The sequence below is a fragment of the Notothenia coriiceps genome, unplaced genomic scaffold (assembly GCF_000735185.1).
Source record: "Notothenia coriiceps isolate Sejong01 unplaced genomic scaffold, NC01 NC01_scaffold00018425, whole genome shotgun sequence".
Lineage (NCBI taxonomy): Eukaryota > Metazoa > Chordata > Actinopteri > Perciformes > Nototheniidae > Notothenia > Notothenia coriiceps.
In genome coordinates this window covers 147,064-161,528 of record NW_011351126.1, presented here as the reverse complement: position 1 = coordinate 161,528, position 14,465 = coordinate 147,064, and the positions used below count along the sequence as shown (strand labels likewise).

The window sequence follows — 14,465 nt, the reverse complement described above, 5'->3', positions numbered from 1 at the left end:
AAAGGGGTTTTGCAATATCTCGCAAAGGTTACGCAGTTTTTTTTTTTTTCAAATAATTTTTTTTTCCTTCTCCATGTCCCCTAGGGGGCTCCGTACATTTTAGCCTCATTTCGCTCTATTTGCTCTTTTCCAGCCCTGTTTTTGCAAGGGCTGATTCGGATTTTGTGGCAGACTACAGCGCCACTTACAGGCCTGGCATATGTACTACAGCGTCTCCAGCATTTTCGAGCGGTCTCTCATTCCCCTGATAGGTGGAGAGTTGCCCATATAGGCGGAGCACAACTTTTCTGACATCAGAACATTTCAAATAATAATCAGCTCCGTTGCAGCCCCGTTTTTAGAGATTTGGGTATGGAGGAAAAGAGAGAGGGTTTTGTTTTCTGACACTTGGTGAGTTCCCTGACACACCGGGGACACATATTCATGTATAAAAGACGTACAAAAGTGCATTCTGCATGATACTGTAGGTCCCCTTTAAGTTAAGATTCCATCAACCTATTTAGCATTTAAATAGCCACAGGAATGAAAGGACCCAGTGTCTCCTTTTTATTTTAAACATCCTGCAGCGACAGCCTGAATGAAAAAGGTCAACCTCTGTTATCAGAAGAGTTATGCAAGGATCACTTGAGCCTTATCGACGGCCCTTACAATAACGGTCCTGCGACAATCACTTCGTTAGCCACTTTGACAGCCTGTTTTTAATCCCTGGGTTTGATTCAAAGGATGAACCCGGGCACCATTGAACATGAAACAAACGGAGAAAATACAATGAGGGCAGTAAGAAGGTAGTATTGTTTTTCCTTAAAGAAAATAAATAACTAAAGGCATAAACAAATCAAAGCTCCAGTGCATACTAGAGTAGAGACACCATTTCAATTAATAAAGTACATTAAAACAGATTAATAATAATAATAATAATAATATTAATAATGGTAATAATAATAATAATAATAATAATTGAATGTCTATCCTTTCGTTCGCTTTAAGTTTGATTGATAATTGTTGAAGTTTAGTGAGCTGATAAATGGAGAATCTTCCTTCCTTGATTATAAATAATCCTAACAGAGCAGATGGAAGTTTGAGACCCATATAAAAAGCAGAAGTTCAGAATTCAGAGGAGTTTGCTGCTTTGTAGATGTGTTTACTTGGATGTGTGTGTGTAGCTATTGGCAAAAGTGAAGTGATTGCACCTACTGTAAGAAGGGGTATTTATTTTCCTGGCAGGAGGGCTACACGCCTCAGGTGGGATCATGTGACCTCTTGACTTCTGGCAACACTTAGGGGAGTAAAGAATAAAGTGACCAAATCTAAAGGCAATAACTAGAATAAGCTGATAAAACAAAGTCACACCATACTTTCTAGGAAAGAAGATCAATGACAGCGACAACAAAGTTAACCCTCAGGACAATGACCAAGTAGTATTCAGTAAAAGAGAAATCATAAATAATCAGAGTCATTCCTCTTGCCACAAAAAGACACACACACACACAAACACACGAAACAACACAGATGAGAAATGTTTAAACTACAATATATTTGTAGCATTATAAAAGATTAAATGTCTCTGTTTTTCTTCCCGGATAGAATATAACTTATTACATTTACTTAATAATGTACTTAAGTATACATTTGAGGTAGTTTTGCATTATTTTAAGATTGGTACATTGTATATAATGTTTTTGCACTGCATTTATCCTAGGGCAGCAATAACTATAAGACTATCAAGACTTGAAATACAACATTTAGGAGGTGATAAAATATGTTGCACTGTTAAAGATTAAAATACCAAACAGCATAGTAGTATTTAAAATTAGCTCTCCCTCGAGCAACCCTGATCCATAACTATAACGCTCCTGGGAATTTAAATATCATCAATAATATTCCAATAATATGCAATTTGAAGCAAACTTCAATTTGAGACAACATGTGAATACACCCTCTGCTGATGTTAAGTACCAACACTCACCTCTGCAGGGCGGTATTTTGTGCTGTGGTTCTGCACGGATTCCTATTCAGGCCAATCAGCATGCAGGAACACTTTCCATCACATCTGCCCTTTGAAATATCGGACACTGATGCCCCCTGCTATCTGACATCACGGTGCCCCTGCTGTTATCTGCTGTGCTAGATGGATGTCTACCTTTCAGGAAATGGACCTGATGAAAACACTGGTCAGTGGATACTGATGGACAGATAATTCATTATACAACCCCAATGTGTATGGTTCTGTAATTTAATGTGTGTATGTGAATATATATATGTTAGCAGGGCGAGAGTTTAGCTTTTTTCCAACAAATACTACCACTGTGTGTGTCTCTAGAGAAGCAAAGAATATTGAAGACCACTGTACTGCACAAGTGAGTGGTGAATCTGAATTAATAATTTATAAAAGAACATGCATGATTAATTAATAGTGGAAATTATCATAAGTTGCAGCCCTAGCCTGATACATGGTTAGTTCAATACACGAAGACACCATCACTTGTACAGAATGTCTTAAACATTTATTGTTTAGAAAAAAAATAAAATAGTAACAACACAAAACATTTTGTACAAAATCAACATGAAACCATCACTTCATTTAAGCAGAATTAAAATGTCATTTATATATACAGTATATTTTATATTTGTTTGGTCATAAAGGTTTGTACATTCATTTATAGGAAATGCAGGACAAATGAGCAGCGGTGGGATTGTATCAACATTTGTTGCCTCATTAACTAATATTTGTATATGTTACAGTTTCATTTCATTTAAAAGAACAATTATTACAATCATAGTCAATGATGCAGCAATCATAGGAATGTCACTTAGAACGGTAATGTACAGAAGTGGAGAAAGAGCTTTGGATATGTTAAAACATAATTGGTTTTCTGCACAAATGAGATCTACAATAACAATCCTGAAACCACACTCTAATATTCAAAAAGTAATGTAGCTTACCATCATCAGCATATCTAAAAGTAGATATTAAAGCAAGGTTTGGCAATCATCATAGAAATGCTAGAACAGTGTCCAGTTCTTCACACTCATATTCACATACTCACAAAGTATTGGGTGATGTATTATAGACCTGATCTGTGGTACTGAATGTTACCAGCGACGGGACAACAACTGACACAGAGCCAGAATTAAACATTATATTAAAGCTGCATTAAGTGTTTGTTGACCACCGTTTCTTCTAGTCATCACAATGTATTAGCAGTGTTGTCCACAGGTTGATTTGAATTACATTTTATTATTAGAATCTGCTGCATTGCAATAGGAGGGTTTGCTTCATTTTTTAATGAATGCATCACCCCAAGAGACATTTAAGTCAATCTGAACATTCAGCAGTTTTCCAACATGACTTTTTCTTTCGAAACAATACATAAAATAAATACACAAAAGAAAACAACATGGTAAAAAAATCGACATGTGTGTTACCCGAATACATTTGATTTATGGTAAACAAAGGTGCTAGCAAACCGCTTACAGTACATACACGTCTAGTATACACGGCACAAACATGAGCACCCAAATAAAGTTCACTTTCAAGGCAGATTTTAAATGTACATCCAGTATTTACTATCATTTCAGATCCTGAGAAAAAAAAAGTGTTGGTACATTTTTTTAAAAGATACTCGTTTACTTCAACTCTCTTCACATTGTACGAGGCAAGTTTGCTAACTCCTGTAACTGGAACTGCTCACAGTTGTATTATAAGTAAAAGGTTTTATTGTTATTTTATTTTTCAGAAAGAAAACCACAATTCAAGGGTGGCTTAGATCTGCATAGTGCCATGTCACTAAAGTACCACCTGTTCCAGAAGTAATTTGATTCAATGTAAATGAAGACAATTCTGCTTAATGCATTTTAAATATCTGTATTTACAGTATATTCTCATATGATTAGGTACCGATTAAAAACCAAAACTCAAACAAGATAAATGTTTGCATTGAGTATCAAGGATTTGTACTTATTTGTGAAATCATTTAATTATAAGAAAAATAAATGGAATAAATAGCATGCTTTTAAAATTAAATGAATGGACAAACCATGTACCTACTGCGTTTATGTTAAAATTGCAAGTTATGTATGCTTTAACCTTATAGTGTTTAAATTATGGATCATAAATGACCGTTTTGATATCCCCAGTTGTAGTCATATTGCCCCAGAATTAGCTTATGGTTTGTTAACAGTAATATTTTAACTAAGCAACAACTTCCAGGTCTTAAAGGTGAAGCCAATGTTGAAGATCCTTAAATTAGATTATCTTTAATATACAGCAGCCAGCATCTGTTATCATTTTCCTGAGGTTGTAATTCTTCTTTTATAAAGCATAATGTTAATTTAGTAAATGAATCCCCTCTAGATATAAAGAGACAATGAAGCAGCATATGCTTTAGGGCTTGGCAACCTGAACATGTAGTCCCATTTTGTTTTCCAGTCTCAGTGCTCTCTATGTGTTTGTCTTGGAATTATAAACCTTTTCCAAAACATATTTTGGTTTCTTCTTCGCAAACATTATGACAAGAATCTAAACCAACAATCAGAACCGATGTAAGACCCAACCCTTCAGGTTTCACTTTTAACATTGTCTTGTTAAGGCTAATTTGTTGCTTCTGGCTCCGAAATACTGGCACAGTTAGACCGGCACACCAAGTAGACATGTTTTTGACGCTGTATAATGTCAAACACAAGGCCTTTCCTCAAACTTTAAATATTTTTAAATATTACTTTGATCCCGTTCCCATTCTATCAGGCACTGGGATGTGTGTGTGGTTTTTAGAAAAGAGGTTCCTAACATAACTAGCAAACGGCTTGCTGGAAAATAAAACTCCTTGAGAGTAAAATATTGAAACACACACATAGGTACACACTGTTGTTGCACTTCTATTCAGCTGTCTATGGTAATGCAGTTGTCTCCATCCTGGCTATGTCAAGGGGCTCCTTGACAACCAGGCTGTACCTTTTGGTCAATTTAAAGTTGCCATGGAAACCTGGGGGACAATGCAGTATAGCCGGGCTGGATATGGATGTTACAATGACGGATGGCGTTGTCGTATACGCAATCCTTGGCCCAGACTCCTCCATCCCATTGTCCAGCTGTGTGGGCGAAGGAATAGAGAGAGAGATGTTCAGGTATTGAGAGGCTCGACATGTCAAATGTGAGCAATTGGATGGATGTTTGTGTGAAAGAGAAATTATCAAAGATGGAGGTGAAGGGAGAGAATTAACTTATCAACTGTTGATGTGAAGAAAACAACTCTCCAAATAAATCACAACTGACTGAAACGCCTAGTTGGCATAAAGAAAACCTGGAGCAGTTTAATAAGAAACAAACCTTTGAAAATACATCTCACTTAAAGATTGGACATTTAAAGCTCCAATGTATGAGCTAAATTAGAGGTTTTCTACAGGTGTTAGTAGGATTCATTAATTGCAAAAGATTTCTTGGGATTCTTTTTCAAACAAAGGACACTAAATACAAGAGCATGCAATGCACAATTGGGGTCTCTTACAGTATCAGGCTGATGACTGGTGGGCTGCAGGCCGATGTCTGTCATGGAGATGTCTTCAGGCTCACTCAGCATCTGAACAGTACCCAAAGAAACACAGCTATTAAGTTAAAGTTGAGATTAGAAAAGTGATATACTATTATAGCCACATTCTGTTCAATCAAATCAACTCCAAGTCGACTTTTGAACAAAGCTGAGACAAGCATCCCTTTTGAAAAGTAGATCATGTTGTTTGCTCCCATAGCAACAATCTCCTGTGCTAACAACAACAGGTTTAGCATTATCATTGAAAAAGGGGACATAATCTCATGATGTTCTTGAAACACACTGAGTTATACAAAGTAATATATAGTTTGACATTTAGGGAATGTCCTCATTTGTCTAGTCATCTCTGAGGGTTGCCTGGCAACAAATAAGTTATACAATTTTAATGTTTGGGCTGTTACGGTAGCATATTTTCTAATTTTTGGACAGAGACAGGCTAGCTGTTTACCACTGTATCAAGTCTCTATGCTAATCTAAGCTAACAAGCTGTAGCTTAATATTTAGCTTCAGACATAGGAGACGAATCAGTTATATCATCCAACGGTCTGCAAGAAAGATAGTTTTTTTTTCTTCAAAATATCAAACTTGTATCAAAGTGTCAGGTATTAAACAACTTTAGAGGTTTCGGTAAAGAAGAAAAAAAACAATGATTTGATAGAAATAACAGATACAAATCAGTTAAAATGAAGACCAAATAATCCAGAAATATAGCAAAGTAAACGTTGAATTTATCACAAAGAGCGTGTCAGTAGAAGTACACTGTCCACATTGATGACTTTGTTAGCAAGAGTAAAGCAGGTAACCAGAGATTATAGACGAAGGAAAAATGTAAGCCTCCATCCTTTGCTCTGAGCAGAGATGGAAGCAGATGGAGTTCAGAGACTCCTCGACAATCATCCGTCTTTGTCTTCAACAAGTGCAGTCGTTGAAACACGGGGCCACATCATGCAAGCTGCAGATTAAGTCTGAAACTCCCAGATTAATGGATTAGTTTTTGGTCCCTCTGTAACGGAGTCCTGCACGGCAGTACGGCATGTGTGTGTGTGTGTGATAATACGTGCGTACTTGTGGGTTATTTGAGGTTTTTCAGTGAACTAAGATGATTACACAGAGACGGAAATGCTCCATATATTGGATGTCCCACATAAAGTGACCTGTCCATCAGCCTGAATGACGCAAACATGCGCCAAGAAGCATTGTTCTTATATATAGTATTGCGTGTTACCAAGCATTAAGATGTAGATTATGTTCAAATGCTAAACGCTATATGTTTTAAACTAGGATCTTTCCAATTATCTTTGCACAATATTCTTCATTGCAGAAACTCAACTTGGTTCACAATTAGCTTTCTCATTAACGGCCATCAAACAGTGGATCTTAAAACCTTCTCTGACTTTTCACTATTTTTCCTAGAGTGCAAAAAAAATTGATATTGGGCAACCAGTCTTGCCAACATTAATTTAACTCTAATTTGAGATGTTAGTTTAAATGAATTGTAAAGTTATCGCCATATTGACAAATGTACTAGTATTTATATTTTATACATCTGTATTTTTGATCTGTTTTAATCATAAAATGTTTTAATGTTTGTTGATCGTTATACGCGTACCTGCCCAAGGACTGCAGATGGAAATTCGTTTTTAGATGTAATCTGGCATATAGCATCTCTTCTCTTTGAGATCAATGTATTTGTATGCATGTTACTTGTTCCATAAAGATATATACTACTAATAACAATAATAATAATAACAAAACTGTCACTCACAAATGTGATCTCTCATGTTTCAAAGAAATTCAAAATGTAATACTTTTTATTAAGTGAAAACAAAGGTGATGATTCAAGTCACATAGCTGGCGAATGAACAGCTTGCATCTATTAGCAGTTGAAAGGGAGATCTTAGTGCACGGCCTAGAAGTGTTAAGTCTAAGATAATGTTTCGCTGCTTGTCAAAAGAGCTTCGTCAGTTTTGACAGACTTGCAAGGAATCAAAGGTATTTAACCTCTGTGGGGTCGTTCACACCATGAGTTGTTAAGGTGCGTAGCTCTTTAGTCCACCTTGCTGTCATATGTAACCATGACACATGCCACACGAGTCGAAGTTTGAAAGAAATATAGGAAAGAGCTTGTTTGCACCCCATGTTGTGTCAAATGTGTGTAGGGGGTGTCATGGAGAGGAGAGATACACAATGTTATTTACATATGTGGAGAACAGACACAATTTTCAAACGGTCTCTCCTGGAAGTCATTTATAATGCTGCTCTTACAGGATATGTAAGCTTTTCGAGAAAGAAAGTCAAACATAACATACAACTTCACCTAAACTGGTTTTGAATTACACACAGCTGACTGATGAGGTGGGTGTACATTTGGATTGTTGGTTTTGCAACATTACAGAAGTGATCGGACACAGCTTCATAAAGGATTCAGGGAAGGCATTTTTCAGAGCTGAATCTGATTCTGAACAAGCGAAACCTGACCCTAAGTCAGAACTAAAGAAGCCCTTAGGATAAAAGGTGAAAAACCCTTAGCCTCTTCTAAACATACTCAAACATGGGTGAAACTTGATACAGAGATACTTGCTAGTTTAACTCTGGAGTTGTGCATTGTAATCATACAGTATGAACAATTGAACTGTTTTTAAAGGGTTGTGTAGATTGAATAGCATTTGAAAATTCCGACTTGATGGTCGACTAGTGGCAGTATCAAAACCCACATTTTACTAGGATTTGCTTGATTTAAAAAATGTATTAACTTCCTTATAGAAAACGTTAACCAATGAATTTCTAAGAGTCTGTGGTCAGGTTTTACACAAAGGGAGCTACCTATTATTTCCAGAACCTTCAGTTGTTGACTCCAAAACATTTAAAAATAATGTAAACAAAATAATAGGGATGTAACGATACCAAAAACTCATGGTACGATAATATCGCGATAAAAAGTCCACGGTACGATATTTATCGCGATATTGAAAAACATAGAAAACATTTTGAATTTTTTCTTTTCTTTTTTTTACTTGAATTTTTTTTTTAGTTAAATAAGAAATCTGATTTGTACAGCATTTTAGTAGGATAGAAGTATTTTAAAGTGTCAACAATATAATAATCAGACCCTGCAATAGAATAAATCAAGTTTCACTTTAGTTTTTCAAGTAACTCTAACTCACTCACTCAACATCATCAAGGTTATCTTTTAGGAATATGAGCATGTCCACATTTCCAGGTAGAAGCTGGGATGTTTGGGCGTTTACAATATCCCCTGCTGTGGAAAAAACTCTCTTGCTTGGTACTGATGTTGCTGGGACAGAGAGATATGCTTTGGCCATGGGTGACAGCAGTGGGTAAAACTGTGCATGGTCTCTTCACCACTTCAAAAACAATACAGTTTTTGCCAAGAAGGTGAGGCTTATTGACAGGGCGAGATATAAATATACTGTTGGTACTTGTCAATGTCTCTAGGTATTTACATAGCCCTGTAAATACGATGTCATTTCGTGTTATCTGTTGAAACCTACTTGCTGCCATGTTGGACTGGTCTCCCTTGAAGAAGAGATTGATGATCTCAATGGGACCATCTGGTTAAATAAAGGTTTAAAAAAAAAAAAAAATTAAATTTAAATCGCGGTAGATTTTGTCAGTCTCACGACGGTATTGAGACATTTATTTACCGCGATATCGCGATATTCGATATATCGTTACATCCCTACAAAATAGGCATTAACCAGACACCGAAAAAGGCTTAGGTCATGAAATCCAAACGCATGACCTTAAAGCAACATGACTGCTTTAGATTATATACTGAGGAATCCTGTTTCTAACCGCGAGGAGCCTGGATTATAAGAGGGGCTCAGACCGACATGGTCTCAGTTACTCGCCATGGAATACCAAGCATAAACATGACGTCTATTGACTTTAACAGGGCTCCAAAACAACATGACCTCACTTATCAAATTCAGGAGGAGAAGATTAAAATACGCCTTGACTTAATGACAAAACAGAAGCAGAACCTGCCATTAAAGACATCATGAAACTAATGTGAGAAGATTCACACTGAGGCCTAAATGACAAAGTATGTAAGTAACAGTATGTCGACCTGATACTTACTGTGATCTGTGAGAGGTTGCATATGGCTGGGTCAGTGGGGTTGTGGGCGGCAGTGCTTTCAAACTCTCCTGTGTTTCGACCTCTCACCTTTGACCTCTTGTTGGCATGGCGCACCTGTTTGGTATCACCGGACAACTGGAGAATGTCAGGCGTCCGAGACGACAAGTCCTCCTCAGTGTCTGAGAAGCGGGCCTTTGAGGCAACACATCGAGGGAATCACACACAAACAAGACTAAATTCAGCAACTCGTAATTCAAAGCATTTGTCATTGGAAGTGTAAAACAGAGACATACCAGATTAGATATGAAGTACACTCACTGATTCGCTCTCAGACAGGGAGGAGTTGCGAAGCCTGCTGGGGCCTTTGCTCTCTGTTTGGCTGGTGACGGTTGATCGGCGGGTGGACTGGAAGCTACTGCTGGTGAAACGGTCTCTGCCAGTAACACACAGCAATACCCCGAGGTAAGGAATATACCTGCCGAGCGCTGACCTGAGGGTGAGTTGGACAGAAATACTCAAATCCATAATTGAAAAGATTTTATTATATGGGAGAGACAAGTAAAGCTCCCTGACATTCATGGATGTTGAGCTGAATTTCACAATTTAATTAGGATTTAAAAAATAGCAATACATTATCTCCGTCTATGAAAGAATAAAAGAATGTAAATTGAGTTATAAGGGAAATATAATTAAAGTTGCTGTACATGATCAGACTCCATATAGCCTGATGCTAATGAAGAAATCCACCTAGAACTGTAAACAAAAACCTCATCACCTCCTAATAAATCCATCTTAATAGAACACAAAACAAGGCGCTAAAGAAATTATGGCAGAAGAAAAAGAAAAGTTCACCAACCAGCAGTTTTATATCGTCAAGGGAAGGTGGTGCTTGAATAACTTAAATGTAAAAATAAACATCAACAAATGTAACTCTTGCTTGACTTTGAAGCCATTAATTCATCTTGTACGATGCACACTGTAATTAATAATATTATTCCATTTATGTATTTGTGCTTAGCTTAGATTGGCTGGCCAGATCAGCATCGATTAATCTGATAAATATTTTCCAGTTTAATCAAATGATCATGAGGTCATTAGAAAATAGAAATGAGAAAATGTCAGGAAATAGTGAAAGTGTCCATGCCAGTTTCTGAAAGACCAATGTAATGTCTTTCAATGTCTTTTTGTTGTCAATCTGAACACTTGAGTGTGAATCCTACCTGTATTTGGGATGTGTTATGGCATATATGATAGGGTTGTGGATTGCAGATGCCTTGGCGATCACAGCAGGAACAGAGTGCATGTACGGAGTCAACATGTCAGCGTGCCTGAGAGAGACAGGAGAGATGTTGGACAAAAAGAAGACACATTAGCCGCATTCACACCGCAGGACTTTCCCTGGTACTTTGGTTCTTTAGTTCCGTTAGTACCAATAATGTCGCGTTCACATCGCCGGGACTACTCAGTCCGGAACTCTTTTGGCCATTTTCAGTCCCTGCTAGAGAGGTGGTACGAACCTGGTGATAAAAGAGTGCCAATTTCGATTCTATTTCTATAGACAAGTTTACGCGACAAACCACGGGTAGCGCCATAACCCTACACAAATGCACTTCATTTCCGCCGGAAGTCTTTTGCACAGCGTCTGTCGGTGTAAACCGGTGTAAACAGTCAGACGGGCACTGGTGTAAACACAGCGATTTCGATGCTAACAGTGATGCTAGCTTGGGAACACGATTCTACTTCTTTGACTGGAGATGGCGTTACTCTCCCCCACCCGAATTCAGTGCAAAACTGGGAGGATAACATGACGACGTGGCCCAGCATAACGTACAGCAAAATTTGCTCCTACTTCGTTCAATCCATGGCAATAGATGGAAAAGCAATGGACAGTCTGAAGGCATATCATAAGGCTGCGCACATTCTACTTTGCCCACATGCTCCCGAAAATTGTTGACGATTTTGTTGAGGGAAGGTTACAGTTCTGCAGTAAATATCTCAGCATTTTAAAACCAAAATAAACTGCCTTATTTAGGTCATGCCCAAAGGAGCCAACAGTTGTCTGTTGTTTACATAATGCACAATTTACATGATCTCTTTATGCTGTGCAATATATCATATGTGCCTGTACTGTTTGAGTGAAAATAAAGTTTGATGTAATTTAATTTCATTATTGCACTGTTATTGCATTATTTTATTTCATATGTTCCTTAGAGTGCTACAATTTCTTTTAACACAGTTCATCATTCATATTAAGCTCATACTGTACATAAATAACACTGAATTAATTAATTGTTGAGAGGAAACTAAAGAAATGTGGCTGTCAAGAAAGAAAGATCACATGTTTAATCCTAAACAGGTTATTACAAATTAAAATATAAAAGCAGCCCACACAATTACAGTCACTATGACAATAATTCCATATAATAATATTAAAAAATACATGCATGCAGTATTTGTTGTGTTTTATCTGTTATTTAATGAGACAACTGGCTGGGTGTCGTGGTAGACAGGGACACGAGCACAGATTCTAAACCTCACGAGCACTCATGATCCAGTGGACTCTTCAGGTTAACTAGGCCAGCACAGATGGTTAGAGATGTTTGTCCAAGTTTCGGTGCCAGGCTGATGGGAACGGTTCTGGGATAAAATCTTAAAGATCCAGTCTCTGGATTCGCGCCTTTCCACGTGTTATGCGGACATTGCTACTCGCCTGGTGGCGTGTCGTCTCCTTCATTGTTTCAACTGATTGCGGCCTGTAGGTGAAAAGCCAGGGATGTTCAAACTGACCCTTCTCTCATCAAGCAAGTCTCGAATGGTGAAACCACGGTCCGCCATGACCTCATCACAGCCCTCAGATAGTTCTAGAAACCCACTGTCCATGGTGATAAACTTATCGCTGGCTTCTGCAGCATAGGCGTCAGATATAAACATGATTAGCCCATTAGGGGCCACAGTGGACAGATATTTCACCAGTGTTGCGTGATTTGTACTGGCTGAAAAGTGTCACTCCTTGAGGTCGTGGTTTGTGGCTCTCTGCATGGCACTTTCGGCACCAGTCAATGATGCAGGTGGTTCGAGGTAGTTCCCTGAACGACAAGGGCATGGGTGGCACGAATTGTCTCTCTTGGGAAGCCAGAGGATCCAGGACTTTGAACTGTTCACCCATGCACGTCAATCCAGTGACTAATCACAATGCTTGCCATTGATGTAGACACATTGAAAGCGGTGAGCAATATCTCCTTAATATTAGGTTTAGTTTTAAGCTACCATCAGGTCATCAGGCATTTGGTCAACAACAGGGAGAGGTAATCTGATGGCTTACTGGAAAGGCAACAACACCGTCACCCCAGGGGTGGAAAATTGAACCTACGCACTCCTGTATACACCGGACCTAGCATCATCATGACCGTGGTGCTAGTCACAGTAGGACCCATTTCTGCCTCGCACTGTGTGGCCTTGTCTATTTTAACAGACTGTGTTGTGTTTGAAGAGTATTGTTGGTCAAGTATGTGACGGATCCTCCCATTGGGGTCTGGCGCATCTTGAAATGTTGGTGTAGCAGGCTCAGTCTCACAGGCAGCTTGACAGGTTTCAGAGCATCTAAAAAGGGGAAGAGAAAAATGGATGGGAGCTAAATTAATGCCAGGCATAGAGTCCAGGCAGCGCATTTGTGGGGATCAATAAAGTATCTATCTATCTATCTATCTATCTATCTACTATCACACGCCAGGCGCGACCAGCACCACTACATACACACCACACACACACCACACACACACACACATACATACACACACACACACACAGCACACACAACACACACACACACCACACCACACACACACACACAGAGGCACACACACACACACAAATTAATGAAGTGCCCGTCCTGGGCATTGTTTTGCCCCATCTCAAACAATCAACTGCCTTATCAAAATACCGGTCAGCAATTGTTAGTGTATTGACCAACCTTAATTCATAATTAACAGTATTCGTCAGCTTCATATGAGCTAAAAGTTGCTGAACTTACCCTCAGCTTTCAAGTCTGGTGTTCTTTATCTGGGGGGGAGGCAGTGGTTCCGCTGGGTGAGTTGACGTCTCTTTGCGGCTGGGAGGGCGATTGTACCCCCAACCACAAACGCTGGGAAAAGATTTATCCTTGGTTGGTTTTTTGGTCACAAAGTGATAGGAACAAAACAAAAACGTTGCGGGGTGGGTTTCTTTAAATTCAATGCCTGTCAGGCCAGGTCGCTGGATTCCGGAGTCGGTATTCAGGCTTAGCGAAAAAATGTCCAACATGGAGCGCATGGACATCTGCCTCTTCGTAGCTGGTTTGTGGTCCGTAGTGCACTCTCTATCTAAACCACTCGTTCAGGTGGCTTTCTCGAGTGATTGCAACCAACTACCGCACACGTAGTCCCGAACCCACTTTTCTTCATGTTGTAATTGTTATATCCTCTTTGTCTCTGCGATATCAGTGCTTTTGTCGGGCACAACGGAGCTAGCTAGCAACAAACACCAGTCCGCCAAAAACGGAAGTGCATTGCATCGAGGAGGAGGTTCAGGATGTAGAGCGGAAACGGCTCAAATAACTTTGTTAATCAGGAATGGCCGAATTGCAAACCACGCCCCGTTAGACTCTGAATTTTTTTTGTTAGGAGCCATTTTTTTCCTCGCTACAAACCACATCCACACCTGAGCGACTAGTTTTTTTGTACTGAAAGCAGATGACCACACCTGTACTATCAACACCGGAGCGTGGAATGGATGATGGGAAAGTGTCCAGGCGCTTACTGGCAATTACATCTAGACGGTATG

The 14,465-nt window shown here is 38.8% G+C and overlaps 1 protein-coding gene across 1 annotated transcript in view; it reads right to left on the bottom strand.

The window, feature by feature from the left end:
• Positions 1–4,562: 4,562 nt before the first annotated feature.
• The window catches only part of opn4b (opsin 4b), a 25,089-nt gene continuing 15,186 nt past the window's right edge, over positions 4,563–14,465 (bottom strand). Inside the window, exons 7-10 of the mRNA XM_010777649.1 lie at positions 10,868–10,975; positions 9,966–10,137; positions 9,648–9,839; positions 4,563–5,088 (exon numbers count right to left, since the gene is read on the bottom strand). Of these exons, the coding sequence (XP_010775951.1) occupies positions 4,888–5,088; positions 9,648–9,839; positions 9,966–10,137; positions 10,868–10,975 (673 nt within the window). The 3' untranslated portion in view covers positions 4,563–4,887. The remainder of the gene's footprint in view (positions 5,089–9,647; positions 9,840–9,965; positions 10,138–10,867; positions 10,976–14,465) is intronic.